The sequence below is a fragment of the Mchenga conophoros genome, linkage group LG23 (assembly GCF_057382185.1).
Source record: "Mchenga conophoros isolate Kocher_MC1m ecotype Shallow Benthic linkage group LG23, M_conophoros_male_GT1.1, whole genome shotgun sequence".
In the NCBI taxonomy this organism is placed as follows: domain Eukaryota; kingdom Metazoa; phylum Chordata; class Actinopteri; order Cichliformes; family Cichlidae; genus Mchenga; species Mchenga conophoros.
This window is the reverse complement of record NC_140547.1, coordinates 43,201,908-43,226,674: the sequence shown is the minus strand read 5'-3', so window position 1 is coordinate 43,226,674 and position 24,767 is coordinate 43,201,908. Positions and strand designations below refer to the sequence as shown.

At 40.2% G+C, this 24,767-nt stretch overlaps 1 protein-coding gene and 2 non-coding genes across 3 annotated transcripts; 1 reads left to right on the top strand and 2 right to left on the bottom strand.

The window, feature by feature from the left end:
- Nucleotides 1-8,826: 8,826 nt before the first annotated feature.
- LOC146547996 (5S ribosomal RNA) lies at nt 8,827-8,945 on the bottom strand. Its single transcript, XR_014891006.1, has one exon. It is a non-coding gene; the product is annotated as a 5S ribosomal RNA (ribosomal RNA).
- Nucleotides 8,946-10,176: 1,231 nt separating this feature from the next.
- On the top strand, nt 10,177-10,295 carry LOC146547995 (5S ribosomal RNA). Its single transcript, XR_014890985.1, has one exon. It is a non-coding gene; the product is annotated as a 5S ribosomal RNA (ribosomal RNA).
- Nucleotides 10,296-12,053: 1,758 nt separating this feature from the next.
- Nucleotides 12,054-14,806, bottom strand: LOC146547994 (uncharacterized). Its single transcript, XM_085263726.1, has one exon. It carries the CDS (start codon nt 14,700-14,702, stop codon nt 12,366-12,368), a length of 2,337 nt encoding a protein of 778 aa, XP_085119852.1. The 5' UTR covers nt 14,703-14,806; the 3' UTR covers nt 12,054-12,365.
- Between the last annotated feature and the right edge of the window lie 9,961 nt (nt 14,807-24,767).

Genomic DNA, 24,767 nt, shown 5'->3' with positions numbered 1-24,767 from the left:
GACCCCTTCTGTTTAACATCTACATGCTCCCACTGGCACAGATTATAAACAACAACAAAATAAACTATCCCAGCTATGCAGATGACACACAAATATATATCACAATGTCACCAGGAGACCGAGGCCCTGTACAGGCTCTTGGTAAATGCATTGAGGAAATCAATGACTGGTTGTGCCACAATTTTCTCCAGCTAAACAAAACTGAGGTAATAGTCTTTGGCGCCAAAGAAAAACGATTACAGGTCACCAGAGAACTTCAATCTATACATCTAAAAACCACAAACCAGGCGAGAAATCTGGGTGTAGTGATGGATGCAGACCTAAACTTAGAAAAACACATTAAGACAATAACAAAGTCAGCTTACTATCACCTCAAGAATATATCAAGGATAAAAGATCTGATGTCTCAACAGGACCTGGAAAAACTAGTCCATGCATTCATCTTTAGTAGGCTTGATTACTGTAACAGCATCTTTACAGGTCTACCTAAAAAAATCAGTCAGACAACTACAGCTCATTCAGAACTCTGCTGCTCGAGTCCTCACTAAGACCAAAAAAGTGGACCACATCAGTCCAGCTCTGAGGTCCTTACACTGGCTGGCCTGTCCGTCAGAGGATAGACTTTAAAGTTCTGATGCTGGCCTATAAAGCTCTGAATGGTTTAGGACAAAATACATCAATGACCTCCTGACCCAGTATGAACCTTCCAGATCCCTCAGGTCATCTGGATCCGGTCTTTTATCAGTTCCAGAGTCAGAACCAGACACGGAGAAGCTGCATTCAGCTTTTATGCTCCTTATATCTGGAACAAACTCCCAGAAAGCCTCAGATCCAGCTGAAACACTCAGTTTATTTAAATCCAGGTTTGAAGACTCACCTGTTCTCAGCTGCATTTGAATAAAGCACCAAATCCACACTTTAAGCTTAAATTTCAAAAACTTACATTTAACTACTGATTTTATCTACTGTTCTGATTTTATATACTGTTTTTGATTTTATATACTGTTTTGTTTGTTTGTTAATTAGTTAGTTAGTTTATTTGCTTGTTTTAATCAATTTTAAAATCATGCTTTTTATTTGTTCTTGTTTCTAATGTCTCTGTAAAGCACTTTGAATCACCTTGTTGTTGAATTGTGCTATACAAATAAACTTGCCTTGCCTTGCATTGCCTTGCCTTAACAAAAACTAAGCCAAAAGGCAGTTTCTGCACTTTTTTCACAAATGTCAATATTTTTTTATTTACTTATTTTTAAAACATGTGTTTATTGAATTGAAAAAAAAAAATAGCTGCAATTGTTGTACACGCGAGCTATGAGAGACTACCTGCATCTGCAGCTGTGGTCACTGGTCCTCACATCATGTTTGCAGCATGTTCTGACCACAAACAGAGCAGTGCTAACTGGTGGGCTGGTGATGTAGACACTGATGCTAGTTAATTTAAGGTGGGGCTGCTGAAATGTTTAAAAGCTGAAGCCCCCAAAGTTTTACTTGTCTGTGACACAAATGAGCTCCACCTGCTCAGGTAGAATTTAACAACAGCTGAGCTGCACTAGACTGTCTCTGCTCATCTTGACTCCTCGTTTGGTAAGAACTTTTTATTTGTATATTTAAAATCTTTTATAGACAACAGGCTTATTTTGAATAACTCGATCTCCTGCCACACTTATACTCACATTCCACTAACCAGATATGGGCTTTAAAACATGCATCATCTGGTTCTGTGACCATGAATATCGTGGAATAAGAAATGTGCATGCACAGGCAGAGGCCTATCTTTTTTTATTATGTTCAAATAATGTTCAATTTTAATTCCCTTTAGAGCATTTCATTTACTGAAGACATCTTCACCACCTGCTGTTCCAGACGACTGACTCGTGCCTGAAACTCCTGCAGGTTAATCAACCAACCACTGATCAGTAAGCAAAAAATACGGTAAGTGTCCTCATTTGGAAAAGTTTGCTTAAAAGTTTCATACTTTCTAATATAATAATTACATTTAACAAGAATGTTGTCATGACTGAGTGCAATGACCGTTTCCCTCTGTAAGGTTCAATGTGTGGATGCAAGTAGAGAAGTTGCCTTTAGATACACCTCATGAACTCATCAACTGAGACTCAAAAATCATCAAATTTATTTAAATTACTTAATTTGTTGTTCATTTTCACTTGTTTACCATATCTACCATATGTAAGTAAATGATTAAAATTGCCTGTTTTAAAAATATCCAGTAATACTCTAAAAAACGTACACAATATTATTGTTCAACATGTCCTCCAGTGCCTCTGATAAGTTCAAAATATTTACTGAAGAAAAAAATGACTGGTTTAGATGTTGAATTTTTTGAAGCTGTTATATTGATTTTGATTTTCTTTATTTTATCATTTAATGATTTAAAAGACTACATTAAAGTAACGACAGCTGTTTTTGGTTAGTTTTAAATGAGGTTGGCGTTTACTAGATGACCCTCAAGCACCAGGGATTCCTTGCTTACGGCCACACATTGAACCGTAAATGGCGACGTAGACGCGCCAAAATTAATATTTCAACTGAGGGGTGCTTTGCAGACATATTTTCAGGCACTTTCCAATAACCTGCAGTCTTTACGGTGAGGACACACAAACATTAACCCGACTGGGAACATAACTGTATGAAAATATATCACCTGTATTTATGTTCGCTTCGTAGTTACACTGTTTAAAAACAAATATTAAACCAAAACTGCGGTAATTACCTGTCAGCAGAGAGCTCAGGTAAATTCTTTCTGTCTGCTTTGCTTTATCAGAGATCGTCTGTCTTTTCCTTTCGACTTGTCTCTCCGCGCTTTCTGCTCAAGTCAGCCCCCTCCTCTGCCGCGCATGCCCGACGGGTCTGCGCAGCGCGTGCACCACAGGTGTGGAGAAGTACTGCTTAGTGTTGCAGTTTCAAATAAAAGCTGCAAAAAGCGAAACATGCTGCCTTCAATGTTTCAAACCATGTTCCAGGGTTTTTAGTTCACCATGTATAATGTTAAAACAAGAAAATAAAAGACAGATCTGAACGTTTGAAAATGTTTTGGAAAAACTCCATAAAGAATAGATGAAAAACACTGAAATTATCCTTTTATTTATGTTGATCCATTAAGTTGGTTCATTTTTTTGTTACATAAGTTGTTTTTAAAGTTAAACTTGTGTGGGTTTCTATATAAGTCAATAAAAAAAAACAACAAGCCATTAAAAATGAAAAGTAAACTCTGCAAAGAAACTGAGAGGTTCTGGAAGCGTGGAGTTCAGTTTGCAAATTTATCTAATGCAAAAAACATCTATGAATAAAACTTTGTTGGCCAGCAGCTTTTCAAAAAGACAAAAAAGAAAAAAGCTGGTCATAAAAAGAAGCTATTATCTGGGGGAAATAATCATTTGATCCCCTGCTGAGTTTGTAAGTTTGTTCACTTATATTAAATAATCATCTCTAATTTTTTTAAGTATTTTCATTTTGATGTAATGAGACAGAATATCAACCAAAATTGAATAAAAAATGTATTTGCTAAATAAATGAATTGATTTATATGTCACTGAGTGAAGTAAGTATTTGATCTCAAACTCAACTTAGTACTTGGTGGAGAAACCTTTATTGCCTAGCACTGCGGTAATATGTTTCTTGTAGTTGGTCACTGGGTTTGCTCACATCTCAGGAGGGATTTTTTTCCACTCCTCCTTCCACAAACTCTCTAAATTCTTTAGATTTCTTTGCTGCTGTTTGGTAACTTTAAGCTTCCAGCTCCCTCCACAGATTTTCTTCAGGACTGAGGTTTGGAGACTGCCTTAGCTCCACTCCATGTCCTTGTGCTTCTTCTTTAGCCACACCTAAAGTATGCATCAGTGGTATGTTTTAGGCCATTGTCATGCTGGAAGACCCATCGATGACACATCTTCAGTCTTCTGCCTGAGAGAAGTGGTTCTTGTCCAAGGATTTTGCAGTACATGGCTCCATCTACTGGCCGCCTCAATGTGGCGAGGCGCCCCCACAGTATAATGTTTCCACTTCTGTGCTTGACAGTGGGGATGGTGTTCTGTGGGTTACACTCAGCATTTCTCTTCCTCCAAACACAGTGGGCTCAGTTCATGCCACAGAGTTTTTGATTTCAAATGACCACAGCATTTCCCCCCAAACCTTCTCTCAATCATTAGATGTTTACTGGCAAACTTAAGACTGGCCTGTAGTTTTGGCTGATCCAACACCTTTCTCATGATTATCCTCACCCCATGAGCCAAGATATTACATGGAGCAAGATAAGAGGTCTTTGGTCTTGACCATGACTTTTCTTGTCCCTGAGGTCCTTGCCCGAGTAGACCTCAGTAACTAATCCTTTTACACTTCTTCAATCTTTCCATGGTGGTGGAGATGGAGTTGGAATGGAAGAATTTGGTACTGTGGACAGGTGTGCTTTATACACATAATAAACTGAGATTGGGAGTATCTGTAATGGACTGATTGATTGACTGTAATCCAGTCTGTGGGAACCAGAACTCTTGTTGGGTTGTCGAGGATCAAAAACTTACTTCACTCAATTATATGCAAATCAGTGAAAAGAAATCATGTATTGTGTTTTTTTTCTGTTGTGTTCTTGTCTCTCTCCAGTAAAATAAAACATCCACAAAAAAATAGAGACTGTTTATTTCTTTATAAGGGAACAAATTTACAAATTCAGCAGGGGATCAAATACTTACTTCTGCCACTACAGTGATGACGCTTTTGTTGCATTAAATTCTTGATCTGGAAAATGTTCCTGTTTTTCTCTCTCCAGGAAACAAATGAGGATCATGTTTACCTGTTTGCTGCTTGTGCTGCCCTTTGTTACTGGACTCTCAAAACCAGCCAATCTTCAACCCAACCGAATTGAGAAGCGACTGAATGAAACAAATTATGAAAAGTTTAGACGACAGCATGTAGATGCCAAGATGAGCGTGAAAAAATGTGATACAGAAATGAAAAAAAGAAAATATATGCTGATCGAAACAAATGTAAGGATGTTAACACATTCATCCTCTGTGATTACAAACAGGTCAAAGCCATTTGTAACGGTCAAGGAAGATATGATCAGACGAATGGCACGACAAAGAGTGTAGCAAAGTTTCGCATTGTTAGATGTGACCTAAAGAACAATGGAGCCAGGAAACCCAAGTGTCAGTATAAAGGCACACTTCTCACTAACAGAATAGTTGTGGTCAAATGTGAAGGAAAGTTACCTGTGCACTATTATGGTGATGAAATGACCTTTGAATCCAATAATGCAACTATAGGAAAAATCCCATGCGCTCTACTTCTGTACCCACAAATTTACATTTCTGAGATAACAAAAGAGCAACATTTATCATCAGCTCTAACTAAACGTCGCTGGAAACGTCTTCTTCATTATAAGTTTTTATTTGAGTCTGTCTTAGCGATAAGTATATACATTTTTTAACATGTGATCAACCTCTATTTCTTCACACGTTACATGAAATAACACAAAACTATTATTTCCTTCTGATGAGGGAATTTTATATTCATCCCACCAATACCGACATATTAATTGTACTGACTGTAGGATGCTGTGTAGAAATAATCTCTTAGATCCAGCTTGCTTCTAATAAAATATTTTTTATCTGATCACAGAATAAGCATATAATAAAAGTCACTTTTTGGTGTTTGTTGGTTTTTATATATTTATTTTTTAACATTTGTAGCATCACCAGTTACAAGACTCACAAGCTGACAAGTTCTTATTCAGCGCCCTGTCTCTTGTTTCTTTTGTTTTTAATGTCATCCAATTTTTTTGTTTTCATTTTGGCATGCGATTCATTTCTAAGACTTTTCTAAACGTCTAAACGTTTTTGCCATAAACGGAGGGGGCTTGAGCATTTGCACCTTTCCTCTTGGACGTCCCAAGAGCCCTGTTCTTGAGGCATTACTATTTTTTAATCTGTGTACATGTGCTGTCTGTGCCCCTCAACAATAACATTTAACTAATAACCCCAATTTTGCTAAATAAAAGGATCTGGCTTCCACTAGTCACATGATGCCCATTAACTAATTCTCGACTTTGACGGCAGAGGGCATTGGTTACGAGATCACAAAGGAACATGCACATTTTTGCCGCCTGGGTGGTGCGGAGCTGTAAGCGAAACACACAAAGTAATTGGGAGATGCAGACTGGTGCAACAAAAACCAGTAAGTAGGTGTAGAGCGTACACTGTAGTCTATAGCAGCGGTCCCAACCCCCGGGCCACGGACCGGTACCAGGCCTTGAGTCGTTTGGTACCGGGTCAAGAGAGTTGAAGCTCGTACCGCACAGAAAAATAAATAACTTACATTATTTCCGTTTTATTTATTATCCGACTCTGAACAGTGTTTTATTTGGAAAAAGACTGAATTCTCTCAGTTACTTCAGTCTATGACTGACTCTTGACGCATGTCAAGATACATTAGTTAATATTAAACCCACAAACTAGCAAAATTAGTAAAAACAGATGTCTTTGGAGGGTTTCTTTGCAAGGAAAAAAGGCCCAGTGAGGAGACAGAAGAAGAGTCTATGACAACTAAGAAAAGAAAGCTGCATTTAACAGACAACAAGTGGATATATTGCAACAAGTGATTCCCATGCACCAAGCCCGCTCTGCATAATATATGTGGAGACCAGCTCTCCAATGAGGCAATGAAGCCTTCAAAACTGCTTCGTCACTTGGAGACATTAAAAAACAAGCCTTTGGACTAGTTTAAAAGAAAAAAGCAGGAACAACAGGGACAGAAGCCATTACTGAGGGCCTCCACAACAACAAATACAAGTGCACTGAGAGCATCATACTTGGTGGCTAACCGTATTGCTAAGGCTAAAAAGTCATTCACTATTGGTGAAGAATCGATCCTTCCTGCCACTAAAGACATTTGCTGTGAACTTTTCCCCTTAATATTGGTATGATCCCAGCTCAGGCACTGAGCGAGGGGGCGGGGCAGCTGCTGCCTGCGAGTGCGCTGTTGGAGAAGCGCAGCGAGGCAGACAGAGAACTGAAGTTTGACCAGGTTCCAAAGGAAAATCATTCGTACTGTACAAATAATGTAAATATGACGGTGTATCACAAAAGATTGATATCAAACTGATCACTTGACCCATATTACGTTACTTGCTCTTCAAGTGAATCAACAAAAGGTGAAATGAAAAGCCGAACAACAACAATGCTGTTTCTTTAGAGAGTCTCAGCTTACATGTGTGTTTATTTCATATTTTCAGTTGTTTCCCTCCACGGCTAAATAAATCGGTTTCAGTTATGCACTGATATACAAGACTGGACATAAGGAGCTTCTTTCAAAGAAAAACTCTGGTAGATGTTATTTTATATATATGCTTTGGATGTTGTTCAGTATATTTCTATGCAAAACAAAAGGAATTTCAATACACAGCAGTATATTCACAGTTGAAACCAGATATTTACATACACTTTATGGAAAACACAAGAACATTTTTTTACTGTACAACATCAATTTAGAGTAAACTTGTTTTGTTTTGCATAAATAAATATTGAAATATATTTTGAATTAGTTAAAGAGAGAGAGCTGTCTCTTTTTATCACTTTCACCAAATTTAGGAGCACATATACACTAAGTTTATTGTTAATTAATAAGAAAACTCCAGACAGATTCCATTCTGAGCTGAAGAAGCTTCTGATAGGTTGGTGGCACACCTGTGGATGCATATAAGCAAAACACAGAGCCTGTTTCTGTGACATGGGAACATCAAGAGATATCAACCAAAACACCTGGAAAAGAATTGTGGAGCTCCATAAGTGTGGCTCAATTTGAATACAATTTGGTGCCATTTACAATTAAGAAATACAGACAGTTTCTCTCTTTACTCTTAAAGTTAACAAATATGTTTTTTATATTTATCAACATAAAAAATAAACATTTAGTCTGATTTGATGTTACAATTAAAAAGTGTTTTTGTTTTTATCTGAAGAGTTTGTAAATATCTGGTTTCAACTGTATATTTGATGATGTTGGTGTTTGGTTTGATTGTCAGCACAAAGAGGGGAGAGAGAGAGGACAGAACAGATGAACAAGAGCAGGTGAGACACACATGTTAGTCAAATGGTTGTTTACCAAAAGTATCAGCGTATCATAGGTCCTCATGTATCTCGTACCTAGTGTTTCTTTTTAGGTTTGTTATTTTTCAAATTCTATATTTATTAGTTTTGCAGGCTTGTTTGCACAACAAGGTTAAATAATTATCTAAACTTTTCTCAATCTAAATAGTGGACTTTGGTAGAATTAAAAAATAAGTGTAGTGCAGGTCTATGATGATTTTTAGTGCTACTATCATCTAGCTCTGATTCTGGTTCTGTCTGGTTAAATCCTAAGTAGTCCTGCTTCTGAACTGTTGTAGTCCTGTTTTAATTCCGGATCAGTTCTGGGTCTGGTTGAATGGGGTTTAGTCCTCGTGTCTTGATACAGCCCCGACTTTGTTCTGCCTTGCTGCTTAATTAAAAAACTACTTTAAGGTGTCCTGCACATGTGATATATTTTTCCTATATGAATATGAACTCAAAACAGAGCCAATTAATCTTTCAGTCATTTCTTCCCCCCCACCCCCCAAGTCCCAGATGCATACTACCCTTTAGGCTAAGCCCCGGGTGTATCAAATGTCTGCCTCTGCTCTGCTCTACAACAGAATCACAAAGGTGTCTCCAATAAGCTGCAGAGATGATTGTTGTTTTAATTTTTTAACGGTACACAAGCAAAAATTAGAAGAGAGGTCATGAAGTTTCTTACTAAACAGTAGCGCCCTCTGCAGTTTGTGTGTGGAAGTGCAAAAACTTACAGCACCTGGTATTCCCAGGCGGTCTCCCATCCAAGTACTGACCAGGCCCGACCCTGCTTAGCTTCCGAGATCAGACGAGATCGGGCGCGTTCAGGGTGGTATGGCCGCAAGCGAAAGGCCAGCTCAGAAACGGCGTTTTTATACATGCTGTAATGACACATACACGCTTACGTTTTTGTTTTCTATATTTAAGTTAAAATGTCAAAACGACAAAAATGTTGACTTCCAAATCGACCCAACACACCGTGTGCTCTCTGTCACTTTAACACTGTGCTGTAATCAACGAACATGTCTTCTTATCGTGATGTTACTGCGGGAAAAGCATTTTTGCAGCTCAATTTGAAGCTGCAGTTACAGTTTTTTCTGAATGCTTAAACCCTAACTGTGATTCCTGTAGCACAATCTCTAAAACTATTCAGACTTATAGCAAAACCACTCACTGAGTTTGCAAAACTAAAAGCACCAAAAACTGCTTTGCACTCAGTTTGCAATGTTGTAACACACACTGCAAAACTGTAGGCACAATTCACTGCACAACACTCAATTACCAAATTTCCAACACACTCCTAGCAAAAGTATACACATGTATGGCTATCATTAACACTAACTTGCCAACTGTCTGGCACACTTTCACATGTGAAAACTTTTTTGGATAATTCGTTCACTTTGCAATCAGCCTAAGCACTATAATACAGGTAAGCTGTGTGTGCGGAGTACAATGGAGGGAGCAGAAAGAGTGAGAAGTAGAGGAGGCCGAGGAAGAGGACGTGGAGGTGAAGAAGTAGGATGAAGAGGACGACAAGGACAAGGAGGAGCAAGAGGAAGATGAGGAGGGGGGAGAGGAAGGGTAGGAAGAGTAAGAAACAGAATTACTGATGACATCAGAGCTACAATAGTGGACCATGTAATCAACCGTGGAATGACCCTGAGGGTAGCTGGCCAACGGGTCCAGCCTAACTCGAGCCGCTACACTGTAGCAAGCACCATAAGGACATCTTGAAATGAGAATCGGTTAGTTGTGTGCTTAGTAGATGATGGCTTGTGTGTACTGTTTGATACGGAAACACCACTTTTACGAAGGTGTGAAGAGTTAGTCTAGCTGTGTTTGCTTTTGCAAGAGAACTACAATGTTTTGATGATTGGGTGACAGGTTTTCTTATTTGTGTGAAGAGTTTTGCAAAATTAGCCAATAGTTACAAAAAATGTGCTTAAGCAATCAGAAAAACTGTAATAACGAAGGTTTGCATGTTGTCGCTGTAACATATGAAGTTTAGCACAATAATATAGATCAAACTGTGAGACATTTGCCACCAATAAAAGGTCTTTTTCACAGCTTTGCTTTCGCTTACGGCCATACCACCCTGAACACGCCCGATCTCGTCTGATCTCGGAAGCTAAGCAGGGTCGGGCCTGGTCAGTACTTGGATGGGAGACCGCCTGGGAATACCAGGTGCTGTAAGCTTTTGCACTTCCACACACAAACTGCAGAGGGCGCTTCTGCTCCTGCTTGTGCTAAGAGGCATGAGAAGTTAACATTTATGGGTGATAAAATCCTTTTTCTATATTTTTAACATGAGAATATCAGTTTTCCATCTTGTGTTCCAGAGTAATCGGACAAAAGACAAACGTAGAACAAGGAAAAAGAGGCCAAGTGTCTCACTATAAAACAAAATAGAATAGAATAGAATAGAATTCAACTTTATTGTCATTGCACATGCACAGGTACAGGGCAACGAAATGCAGTTTGCATCCATCCAGAAGTTCTTTAGTGATATAGATATATTACAATATATATTAGCAATAATATAGATATGTGAGTATATTACAGAAATGGGTCTATTATGGTATGTTATAATGTACACGGTATGTTGTGAATATTCTATAACTATAAGTATGTACAGGCTGTAGTGAGTACAAGCTATGTACAGGATATGAACAGGATATAAATATGAAAAAGTATACAGAATATGAAATAAATAACTTTACAGAATTCTGGGATATACAGCTATACAGAAATGGGAACTATGCAAGTTGTAAACAGTTGTAGGATTAAAGATTATCGAATGTACAGAATGATTATTTACACAGAGCTATACAGTAGCTGAAAATTACTGTTTTCTGAATAGTCTCACACAGATAAACATTTGCAGGGAATACCTTTTCCTTCAAAACAAACGTCACAGACTGTGTTTTTCTTTACTGATTGTATTTGAGTAGAAACTCAGATTAAAATGGCATGAGTGCTCATAAAAGGATTTAACTGTAAAAGTAGGTGTAGTGGATCACTTTGCATAGATGTAGATAAAAGTGCAGTAAGCAAAGACTACAGTGGTCATTGAGCAGCTGTTCCTATAATGTGAATCTGGGATAAAGGCAGAGATTATTTGTTTGCCTTTGTTTCCTGGTTCTTTCTTTCTTATCCAAATGGAAAAAGAGAGCATAAAAGTACTGTTTACAAGCAGCTTATCTATCTCATTGTGCCCACTATCATAAAATCTTGGTTGACTGAGCACTGAGCCATCTACCACTCGAAATTGAACCTGTGTGGGACAACAACAAAGTCCAGTATACTAAGTTTCAGTAATGTGGAGTTTTTTCTGTGGAAGATGTAAATCTAAAATAGATGTCCTATTGTATGCATAATATACCACTGAAATTTATAAAACAACTTCTAAAAAAAATTTCAATTTATTTTAGATTTTCTCAAATCCAAACAGCGCTAAAAGCATACACACAGTCAAATATTTTTCATACGAGGTGCTGAAGGTTCTGCAATGTTCTGTCAGTGCGCCCCAGGGCAGCTGTGGCTACAATGTAGCTGCCATTACCAGTGTGTGAATGTGTGTGTGAATGTGTGAATGACTGAATGTAGTGTAAAGCTCTTTGGGGTCCTTGGGCACTAAGTAAAGCGCTGTACAAATACAGGCCATTTACTGTGCGTGTGTTTATGCTCAAGTGTATGAATAAATTAGTCAGTTTTAAACAGTTGCAATTTAAACAGTAGAAGAGTGGCACTATATTTATATATTTATAAAGAATTTCAAACAACAATTAATTGATGCTCAAAGCAGGTTTATTTAATTAATATCCAGATTTCCAATTAGCTCCCAATTGATTCAGCAGCAAATCACATCACCAGTCACTTCAAGGCTGTATGTATTATTGTAAGGTAGACCCTACAATAATACATACAGAGAACCCAACAATCATATGACCCCCTATGAGCAAGCACTTTGGCGACAGTGGGAAGGAAAAACTCCCTTTTTACAGGAAGAAACCTCCGGCAGAACCAGGCTCAGGTCGGGGCGGCCATCTGCTGCGACCGGTTGGGGTGAGAGACTGAAGACGTTTGTTGTAGGTCTGATTGAAGGACTGATGTGATGGTAAGTTGTCTGCTGCTCCGCTTTGAATATTGAGAGATTAGTTGATGGATTTCAAGCCAAATTGTGCCCAAGTTTAAGACCACATTCATTGGTTGTTTTTGTTGATGTTATTGTTTTGGGCTTTTTTTCCACAAGAATTTCTAGCTCCCCTAGAATTCTGGCCACCCAAACGATGATTGCTGCTGAGAGAACACAAGGTTTTGTCCCCCTGTACTATTCATGTCAGTGCAGGGGGTTCTCCTTGAGAGGCCAGGGTGGAAAAAGGGATGCTTCAGAACCTCCGAGGGTGTTATGCGCAGATTTGCATCCAAGGCCAACATTTCTTTGATTAGCCTTACAAATAATGTTTGGCCATTTTCCGGTCCTCGCCTAACTTTCAGCAGTTTTTCGAGGTCATCGAGACACTTAAGTTTTATATATCGAGTTTCCTTTGATCGATAATGTGTCTCGTATTGAAATTGTTCTTGGGTCTTAAATGTCCAGCGCTGTTTGTTGTAGTTATCCTCGATGAAGTAGCAGTCAGTGTACAAGCCAGACTCTAGGAGATGATCTGGTAGCTGACCCTGGGTTTCAATTATGAATTTTAAAACATCATAATCGTCTTCCCCAGGATAGAGAGGCACCCCTGTAGCAAGCTCCACAGCTACCAGCCCCAGAGACCACATGTCGATTGCTTCGTGGTATGGAATGCCAAGCATAACCTCAGGTGCACAATAACCAATTGTCCCCACACGGTCACCAGGAATCACTGCAGAAGCAGGACATGCGAGGCCAAAGTCTATGAGTTTGACTTTGACGGGAGACTCACTGTGGTTCACAACCATGATGTTTCCAGGTTTGAGGTCAGCATGCACTATTCCCACAGAACCCAGGTGGAACAGAGCATTTGCAAGCTGATGCAAAATTGGCCTGAGTTCTCTCATTGGGAGACCTCGGTTATTCCGGTCCCCAATGTAGTCCCACAGGCTTTGGTCGAGGAGTTCGAAATTCAAGCAAATGCGCTGTCCATCGAGGAAATAGTCGTTCCATTCCACAATGTTGCACCTGTCTGGATCCAAGCGTCGTAGCTGCTCCAGGATGAAAATTTCCAGTTTTGCCTGGAGCAGAATTTCAGGGTCGCTCTTGTTGACTTTAATAGCAACGGTTTTGTTGTTTTTTGTATCGCGACATCTGGTTACCAAACCAAAGCCTCCTTCTCCAAGGAAGGCCTCTACCACGTGGTGATCTCCTAAAATGGTCCCTTCCGTTATTTGAAGATCATCTTCAGAGGCAGATGGGTTGGCTGAGGTGTTGATGTCTCCTTTTTGAGGAAATTCAACTGAGTTTTGGAAACTGCAGCTGAATTTTTGCGATCCATGACTTTTCCAGCTTGAAGGCTGCTGAGAGAGCACAAGGAGTTCTCCCCCTGTACTATTCATGTCAGTGCAGGGGGTTGTCCTTGAGAGGCCAGGGTGGAAAAAGGGATGCTTCAGAACCTCCGAGGGTGTTATGCGCTGATTTGCATCCAAGGCCAACATTTCTTTGATTAGCCTTACAAATAATGTTTGGCCATTTTCCGGTCCTCGCCTAACCTTCAGCAGTTGTTCGAGGTCATCGAGACACTTAAGTTTTATCGATCGAGTTTCTTTGGATCGATAATCTGTCTCGTATTGAAATTGTTCTGGGGTCTTAAATGTCCAGCGCTGTTCCTTGTGGTTATCCTCGATGAAATAGCTGTCAGTGTACAAGCCAGACTCTAGGAGATGATCTGGTAGCTGACCCTGGGTTTCAATTATGAATTTCAAAACGTCATAATCGTCTTCCCCAGGATAGAGAGGCACCCCTGTAGCAAGCTCCACAGCTACCAGCCCTAGAGACCACATGTCAATTGCTTCATCATATGGAGTGCCAAGCATAATCTCAGGTGCACAATAACCAATTGTCCCCACACAGTCACCAGGAATCACTGCAGAGGTGTTACATGCGATGCCAAAGTCTATAAGTTTGACTTTGACTTGAGACTCACTGCGGTTCACAACCATGATGTTGACAGGTTTGAGGTCAGCATGCACTATTCCCACAGAACCCAGGTGGAATAGAGCATTTGCAAGCTGATGCAAAATTGGCCTGATTTCTCTCATTGGGAGACCTCGGTTATTCCGGTCCCCTATGTAGTCTGACAGGCTTTGGTCGAGGAGTTCGAAATTCAGGCAAATGCGCTCTCCATCGAGGAAATAGCCGTTCCATTCGACGATGTTGCACCTGTCTGGATCCAAGCGTCGTAGCTGCTCCAGGATGAAAATTTCCAGTTTTGCCTGGAGCAGAATTTCAGGGTCGCTCTTGTTGACTTTAACAGCAACAGTTTTGTTGTTTTTTGTATCGCGACATCTGGTTACAACACCAAAGCTTCCTTCTCCAAGGAAAGCCTCCACCATGTGGTGATCTCCCAAAATGGTCCCTTTAGATATTCCAAGCTCATCTGAGCCGAAGGCTGGGTTGGCTGACATGGTGTAATGTGTCTGTTTGCGCTGTGAATTGGTGAGAAACAAAACTGAACTTGTTTTGGTTTCTCTCGTAAATTGCTCTCAAAGCTTCTCAAAAGGGTTTTAGTTGCTGCAGGTCAACGTCCGTTAAGCATAAAGTAACAGGTGAGCGCTTCTATTTATAGGTTTTGGATCAAAGCAAAGTTATGACGTCAGAAAGGATCAAAGCAAAGTTACCACGTCACAAGCGATCGAAGCGATTCTAATATGTGCGCATGCGCACATATGAGAAGCAAGCGAAGGGATTCTAATATGTGCGCATGCGCACATATGAGAAGCGATCGAAGGGATTCTAATATGTGCGCATGCGCACACACGTGCTTGTTTGTGTAATATTGTTCACATTAAACTTGACCCTAATCAATTTAATATCAGTCAATCAAAGAAAATGTTAGTTTTGGAAAATTTTAAAATGACATAACTGACAGTTAAAACATTTTTTGTTCATGTATTTGTATTTGTATTGTCTTCGGAATTTTTTTTTGCATACCATGTCAAGCTTTTCTGTATATAGTCATGTCGTAGATTTCGGAGCAAACAAGAAATTGAATTGGATTTTAATATTGCAGTGCTTGGATTTCGGATTTGGTGCTTAAAACTTCTTGAAACTGTAACCGTATTTCATTCACCACAAAGAACTATCTGATTGAATAGTTTTCTTATCAGATAGAGAAATAAAACGAGTCGCAAAGTCTAAAAGCAACATTTGTCTGCCTGGGCTGTACCTCTGCACGTTAGTCTGTTTCAATGTGTGACCCCCCACCCCCTCCCTGATCAGTCGGGGGTGAGTGCGCTAATGTGCCTGGAGGCCGTTTTAATGAGTGTTTGCTGGAAAACGAAAAATACAAGAAGGATTTGTACGTTTTCACAACGGGGGAGTTTGCGTAAGTACTAGTAAATAATTTTCTCGAGTGTGTACGTTACACATGTTATTTGTTTAAAATTGGTATTATTATTTTGCTAGCTAGCAAACTCGCGGGATAAAGGATTGAAGTGCACTCAGTGCGATACAATACGGTGGCGCTATTCTAACAGTTAGTTATTGCAGGGTAACTTGTAGAATATGCTGTGAATTGAACCAAGATTACACAGCAGTAGCAGTAATACGAGTTACTTCCCTCAAGTGAAAGCGTTAAACGTTAGCCCGATGCTTAACTAGCCAACGTCAGGCTTTCTGATTGAAGGCTAAAAGCGACGTTGTCACCAAGTAAACAGAATATTGATGATATTTTTGTGTATCGCTGCAGCCTTTTCAAGTATTAACCTGGTGTCTTTGGGAACAGCTTAGGGGGAAATGACGGTAATATGACTGAACCATATGGGAAGAAAGAATAGGCACTTTTTGTGCTAGCGAAGTTTCCTGGCTTTCATTCAAAATCTGTTTATCATTAAACAATTGAAACATAATGGCTTCGAGCTGACATTGAGGCCTGTGGGGCACTATCAGCCACTGAGACAGTAGACAAGTGACTATTTCACACTTTAAGGCTGCCTGTTTATTTAAGGGAGATGAACAGTACATTCTAACTGTACATAATAATATCAATGATGATAGATTAAATAAATGGGTTTTTGAAAGACGCTTGTGCATTTTTAAAGTCTAAAGTGTTGAATTGATCTGAGTATGTCATGTGTTCAAAGCCTCTCCCAGTCAGTGCTGTTCTCTATGCCTGTCTTACTCTACATGATGTTATTAGCACAAACACTTTAAAGGTGATAATTAGGTCTACAACAATAACACAGACTGCAATGTAGTTAAGCGTCTTACAGTTAGTTTTGAATGAATGAACTTAAAAAACAACACAAGCAAAGATCTGTCTCCTCCTGTTTTTTGTGTCACATAAGAAAGAAGCATCAATATCTGATGAGAAGACTTATTAATTTGGCCTTTCACGTGGTCTTACTCAGGTGATGCGAAGTGAAATATGCATCCTTTTTATGGTAATGTGCTGGAAAATGTTGAAAATGGACATTAAACATGCTTACAAAGTGCTTGAATTTGACCCTGAAAGGTGTATGAAGCCAGAAAAAGTCACACTTGGAGTAAAAACCTCTCATAGCAAGTTAATCATATTCAATTGATTTGATGCTTTCAGCACAAAATTTAGCCACACAGTCAGGACAGCGTCTGCTTTACCTTCATCGGTAAACGTGTTTATGCAGTACATAGTAACAGTGTGGCTGAGTCCTCTGGTTCAAATCAGTTCCAGTACATTTGGAGATGTAAGTCTTAACCTTTCACATGCATCGGGAAGGAAAAAACATTTAATCTGCACAGTACTGCCGAAGTGCAGTGATACATTGTGAAGTGCACATTTGCATTTGTCATACAGTACCGATCAAAAGTCTTGAACCACCCCCTTATTTTTTCGTGTTTTGCCAGGTCAGTCTGTGTTAACGGTGTTATTAACTGCATTCTTCAACTAAAGAAGTGAGAACAAATGATGTGGGGTTTTGTTTTTTTGCAATAGGCTGCAAGTAAATGTGTACAGATACAATTTAAAATTGGTTCTTTGTTAAGTTTTGTGGTCCTTTCCGTGACTTAGGTGTCTGTTTATGTTTGAATGTTTCAGAGATTAGTGTGAAGGGTCTTAACAGACAAAAAGTGGTCAAATACAAGCCCTGGATTAAAAATCAGAAACACTTTAAAAAGCCTGGAGAGCTATTCCTTAATACCACTTTAAAGATTACAGGGAAGTCCGGATCCCTGGAAGCAAATGAGGGATGGCTCAAGACTTTTGCACAGTGCTGTACATGTCATGTTCCCTGTTTTATAGCTCAGCTCAAACTGACACGTTCTCACTAACTGCTTCTCATTTTCTCCACAGTAAACTTTGACCACTTCCAGATACTGCGGGCCATCGGGAAAGGAAGCTTTGGAAAGGTAATGCAGCCTCCATTTTTCACGCCACTTGTATATTGTTTGCCCTTAATTACCCACCACGGTCGTCATCTCTAAAGAATCAGTGCAAGCGAAGCGAAATGTGCTGGGATTACACTTTAGTTCTCGTGTGCTGCTGTTATTTAATAACAGTTATAAATGCAGCTGATGTAATTATTTCTATAAAGTCAGTTAGAGGAGAGCCGATTTCTATTTCATCTCACTCAATCTAGGTGGGAATTTTGACCCCACGTCTCAATTTAATTACACAGCAGCAAAATTCTGCGGCTCTATTTGTCATCGCGCTCAACGGTTGGGCTGAAGGCAGGAGGAGAACTTAGTGTGTGTGTGATACACAATTGGGGCTGCAGAGATTGGAATAGTTTACCTTCATTTTAAATATCACTGCCCTGTGCACATTGTTGGCTTTAAAATTCAAACTTAAAGAGTTTGTAAGTAAACTGGCTGAGATGAGACAGACGATGCACCGGGTCCTCGTCTGAGTGCTGGCTTTCAGTTGTGCTGTTTCTCTTGCCCAGCCATGCACACACAGACACTGTGCTACACTTACACAGTGAGACAGATGCTCACAGAGACGTCCAGATACATTTTGTCCTTGCTGGAGGTCATCTTGTGTTTTTTGGCCCACTGTGGCCTCACACCGAGCTCCTGCTGTTTTTTGAACACTTTAACAGCACCAGTCTTTAGCTTCCTGTTGAACACACTTAAGTGGGGGAGGTGTTATTATTAGTGGTAAATGATTTGTGTATTTGTTGGATGCACCTCAGAGCAACAGGAAACATGACACGACACGCTCCAGTAACCTGCAGTCTTTACAGTGAGGACACACAAACATTAACCCTCTGCTCCTTACAGAAACTCTCTAAATCCTGTAAGTTTCTTGACTGCCACTTGGAAAGTTGAAACTTCAGCTCCCTCCACAGATTTTCTACAGTACTGATGTCTGGAGACTGACTAGACCACTCCGTGATCTTATAGCACTTCTCCATTAGTACATACTCAGATCAGCTTGCTGTGACTCATTTTCCATTACAATCAAGTACCACCTAATGTGCGTGGGGTCATTACAGCAAAGCGGCCCGATGTCCATGTTGTCATTTATGAGCAACACGAATGCCACAACAAAGGAAGACGTCGCAGCGATGATGTATCTGTGGCTTTTTGTCACACTTGGAAACCACGGTGTTGTGCAGCTATTTGCCTTGTTGCAGGGTTTTAAAAAAACTGCAGTTTTGATTTTAGTGAAAGACACCGTCTCATGACTCATTGAGTGCCGCGACTGACAAGCCAATCCGTGGCCTGCAGTCTGACGATGTCACATTTCCTGACTGTTTGGAACCCCGACTAAGTCGTCCTGTAGCCCACATCATAATGTTTCCATCTCTCTGCTTGACTGCGGGGATGCTATTTTTTGCATCACACTCCTATTTCAAAAGGTCAGTTAAAGCCACATAATTGGAATTTCGTTTCATCTCCCCACAGCACTTTCTCCAAAGTCTTCCCTGAATCATTTAGATGTTCACTGGCACTTGAGATGGGCCTATACATGTTTCTCCTTGAACAGGTAGCTACCCTATGTTAGCCTAGCTTTCTATCACTGATGCTCTGTGTGTATGCTGCTGCCTCTCGTCTCGTGTTACTTAAAAAATTAACCCCACAGCTTCAATAACCGTATCTAAAAATCTCTCAGTGAAAGTTACGGTTGAAGGTTTGGAAACATTTTGGGGTAGCCAGTGTTAAATAGAGACAGTGCCACATTCTTTATCTAGTCATTGTAATGAAAGAAGCACATTAAAAACTATATGAGAGTTTGCTTTTAACAAGCATGTAATGACTCTACTTAAAAACTGAAAGTAGCATTTTGTGGATGTTTTCCCTGCTGCCCGATCCCATCAGTCTCTTAAAGCATCATTTTTTATGCGCTCTGGTGTGACAGAGGTTTCATGGCGCTACAGGTTACCTGAGCACATCAGGTATATTACGGTTGAAAACGAGTGCCCGGCCTTCCAGTGGGTGTTCGACCCCTCGTGCACAGCTCAGGAGTCTAAACGACCCAGCAGTTATGGACATGTGTGTTTTTGGTGTGCTGTCCCTCCTTCTCCCTGCTTGCAGGTGTGTGTGTGTGTGTGTGTGTGTGTGTGTGTGTGTGTGTGTGTGTGTGTGTGTGTGTGTGTGGATGCCGGCGTTTCTGAGAGCACCTGTTTACAGGCACCTTCAGGCCTGGTGGGTGTGGCCCTGCCAGGTGGTTGGCCACACCTGAAGACCATCACACAGCTGATCAAGCCTTGTCGGAGGAGCTACTTAAGAATGCGGTGGCGCTCTCTCTGACGCTGGATCATTGCGTGACTTCACGTTAGTCTCTCGGCCAGTCAGTACGGATAGTCTGCCGCATTGTATGTGTCTTACGGCTGCCTGTTTGTTATCTCCCCAGGAGAAGCGTGGAGACGAGAGGGCAGCGAGCACGGGGTGCTCAGACACTGAGGAGCGGAGACAAGGAACACTAGCACTGGGAAGAGGACATTTCACGGGAGTCGGGAACGCACTGCGGATTTATTGTTATTTTCCATTCACTGTAAATAAACGCACTGCTTGCATTCAGAGCTCCGTGCCTGGCTCCTCCTTCCTCACATCCCCACGGTTGACGCTGGACAACCGTGACAAATAGCTGTTCTTAGATTCATTATTAGTTCAACATTGACAAATAGTAGTTGACTAATATCAGGAGCCAAAAAGAAAACAAAAAACAAACTAAATAAATATTTCAGACGCTGAAAATAAATTATTACGGTCGTTTAAATTTGCTGTCAGCAAGTTAGGTCTAATACATGTAGTCAATCTAATGAATCAATATTACATGTAAAAAGTACAGAACTGAAAATGAAACTAAAATATAACGGTAAATGAACTGGTTCTTGTATAAAACTTTTCTACTCTCTACAACTTGCCTCATTCATGCACTCACTTTTTTCTATGCTTTTTCTCTGTAAGTGCTTTCTATCTAACATTAATACGCATTCATCCTCCCGATGGATGCATCGGAGAGCAACTTGGGGTTAGCATCTTGCCCAAGGATATTTGGCATGCAGGCTGGAGCAGAGGGGCATTGAACCAGCAACTTTCTGATTAGTAGGTTTCCTGCTCTACCTGAGCTACAGACACCCCAATTTGTGGTGCTCTGGAAACAACACGTTCTCATCCCAACAGGTAACGATGCTATGTGACAAATCATCGGTATGTGTAAATGTGTTTTTTATTCTGATCATGAATCGCTTTGTAAAACAAGACCTGATAGGGTTAAGGTTAAAGTTATGGTTAGAGTTAATGTTAGGGATAGGGCTGGAATGGACGGCTGGAGCCTCTCCTCCAAGTGTGTGTTACTGCCGCCATCAGCATTCTGTTGTATGCTTTTCTCTGTAAGCGCTTCGAGCCTGTACTTTTTTGCTTTAGCTGAGTAATGAAGTTGAATCAGTACTTTAACTTTCACTGGAACAATAGTATTTTTACTTCTACTTAAGAATGTCTGATCTTTTGCCAACTCTGGCTGTCTCTCAGTCTTGGAATACCCACTTGTTGTCCAGCGGTGTCCTGGGAATATGGGAACTAGACAGACTGGGGAAACAATGGGAGGAGACACAAAGGTGGAATCACTTTTACCATCTTTTATGTATTTGCTGGTCGTCTTATTTCTTCTATTTTGCAAGCACAGTGTTGCAATCATTGTCTTTGTGGTACAATGACACAGGTAGAATGCAGGTGTTTTCATGTAACACGATGCCAGAAAGATGAGTAATGTGTTTTGAAGAGAAGATAAAACATCATGTTTGAACAAAGATAAGCAGCAGACACGTCTGTGTGTGAGTTATACAGGTTCAGTAAGAAGGTAATATGTCTGCAGAATTTGTAATTCTTATGAAGATATTGCTTGTACAATAAATAAAATCCCTTTAACTTCTTCTTCTGGAGAGTGTCTTTATATATTTAGTCATTTATTTAGCCTTTATTTAGTAGTAACGCTAGTCGGGGATATATATCAGAGTTTACTTTCAGATATGAGCATTGTGTTTCCTGTGGATGAATGAATGAATTATTTATTTATGTATTTTTTGAAAGACTGGCTCATGTAAAATCTCTGAAAGTATGACACAGCTCTCCTGTTACACTTTATGGACTCCTGAGCTTCACCATGAGGGCCTGTCTTTATTCACTGAAATCCACTTTTATAATGAATTCACAGTAATCACTGACACCTTCAGAGCATTACATTCATTAAAGACGTCTTCTACACCTACTCTTCCAGACGACCGACACATACTTCAACCACTGCAGGTTAACCAGCCACTCATCAGTAAAGCAAAAACTAAATGTAAATGTCCTCATGTGGAAAAGACTGAAACACAACTCCCACATATCACTAATGTAACAGATCCATTTAGGGAGAGTGAGAACACTAGGCTGGATGTGTTTTAATGCAGGAACATTCATCATGTCTTGAGTTCAACAAATCATTTACATTGAATATGTGAGCTGGATGGTTACACGATACAATGTGATTGTCAACAATAACTGCAATGAACGCTGGTTTGAGGGCGGAGTCAAGGAGGCCATTTACGTGAAAAGGGAAAGACCCTCTCTGAATCAAGGAGGGGGCCTAAGGGTACATCTGTCACCATCTTACAATGCTGTGATTGCAGCCGTTCTCCAACTCTCTGTGAATGGTACTCAAGACCATTGATCAGTGGTTGTTGATCAATGGTCATGAGAATTTGCATAATCATGATTAAGGAACTGACCTCCCAGCCCATTGTTCCTTCAGTCGGCTGGTTTCTCTGACTGAAAACGCTACGTCCAGAAGAACAGGATCAACTTTTGGAGATTTACTTCCCTGGATGATTGAGCACGCATCAAGACCTTTAATCAGGCCAACAAATATCTTGTACTCAATTTTAGCAGCAGCCATTGTGACACTGATGATAAAACTTGTGTAAAAGTGCGAAGCTGTAAAAAAGTAATTATAAAAAAGCATTTTTGTAGCTGAATGTTACTGGATAGCTGTTTCATCTGTAACACATCAAAATAACCTGCTAAGGTTTAATAGGCTATAAGGAACACACTCACTTCCTGAGCCCTGGGCAATAAGAGACGTTTTGTGTTTTATAATTTATTGATATGTTTGATCCTTTCTGACCTGCGTTAATGAAGCAGTCATTAGAGCACCATGTCCGCTATAATAGTTCTGTAGTTTGATGCTTGAGTCGTTGCAGACTTGTTGAAACTCCCTCACCCGTCAAAGCAGCGTCTTTGTTATTGGAGTCCAGCAGATGGCAGTGTTTCACTGTCTGACGGCTGTCTGAAGCTTCAGCTGGTTTATCCGTTTGCTATGTTTGCCATGTTACAGTGGGGAGGAAAAACTCCTTTTTGACAGGAATATCTAGACATGAGTGATTACTGCAGTGGGGCACTATCTGTGCTATCTATAAGAAATGTTAGCAACAATAAAACTCTGAGGATCAGGGCTCCATTTCACTCCAGTGTTCAGTGGCATTTTAAAAGAGTGAATACCGACGCTGAATGTCTTTGTAAAGCAAAAGCACTTTGTTAGCCTTTACAGAGCAAAGCTATGGATCAATGTGCAGTGAAGAAAAATCCAGGTGGCCAGTCTGTCCTTTCCTAACCAATCACAGAGCTCCTTACATTGTTGCGCTGGAGAATAACTAAATATAATATAAAGATGATATTGAAAATAATCTTTTGTAGAGTCACTACTTAGTGGGCAGAGGACAGTTATCACTTTGCTGGATGCTTTAAAGTCACATGTTCTGTATTTGCTGTATGCAGATTAACAGCTTTCATTAGACTTCATATGATAATCAGATAAGATAGAACTTTATTAATCCCTTGGGTGGGTTCCTCTGGGAAATTCGGTTTCCAAAAGCACAGCACCGACAGAAGTTACAGTTACAGAATGAATGTTATATATATACATACATACACACATATATATAAATACAGAGACAAATATAAATAAAAATAAAATATACGAAGGGGATAAATAGAATAAATAGGAATAAAAAATAAAAATACAAGTGAATTGCACATTTCAAGTATTGAGGTCTATTGCACTGTTGACTATTAACAAAAGTATTGCACAAAGGTATTGCACAGTGAGGTGAAGAGGCACTACAGCTTAGTTGTTCCCCCCTCCTTTGTCCTCCTGTTTCCCCTCCCTCTCCCCTCCAGAGAGGAGTTAAACAGTCTGATGGCGTGTGGGACAAAGGAGTTTTTAAGTCTGTTAGTTCTTGTCTTGGGGAGAAGCAACCTGTCACTGAACAGACTCTTCTGGTTGTTAATGGCCGTGTGCAGAGCAGCATTGTTCATAATGTCCATCAGTTTCTTTAATGTCCTTTTCTCTGCCACTGTCACCAGAGTGTCCAGCTTCATGCCAACCACAGAGCCAGCCCTCCTGATCAGTTTCTCCAGCCTGCGTGAGTCCTTCTTTGCTGTGCTGCTCCCCCAGCACACCACAGCATAGAAAAGTACTCCAGCAACCACTGACTGGTAAAACATCCTCAGGAGCTTCCTGCAGATGTTAAAAGACCTCAGCCTCCTGAGGAAGTACAGTCGGCTTTGGGCTTTTTTATACAGGTGCTCTGTGTTGCATGACCAGTCCAGTTTATTGTCCACCCACAGCCCGAGGTACTTGTACTTGTTGACCACCTCCTCCCCCTCTATCTGAACCGGCAGTGGACCTTCTCTGGACCTCCCGAAGTCCACAACCAGTTCCTTGGTCTTTGAGGTGTTGAGTTGCAGGTGGTTTGTGCAACTCAACACCTCAACAGTGAAGTGTTTCTCTTTCAGTGTTTATTCTTGGACATGGATATGCATATACATGGATTTTATTAAAATATGAAATTATTGTGTAAATAACGCTACATTTTAGATCAAAAGTTAGTAGAATTACAAAGGGTTTGTAGATTGTAAATGCAAAATGAGTTTGATTAGCCTGTAGAAACACAAAAGAGAGTAACAGGAAGTGTGTGTGTGACAGGACCTTTGCATGCCTATAGAAGGAGTGAGCACCCAGAGAGAAAAACAGAAGAGACAGACTCTAGCCAGATGAAGCAATGGAG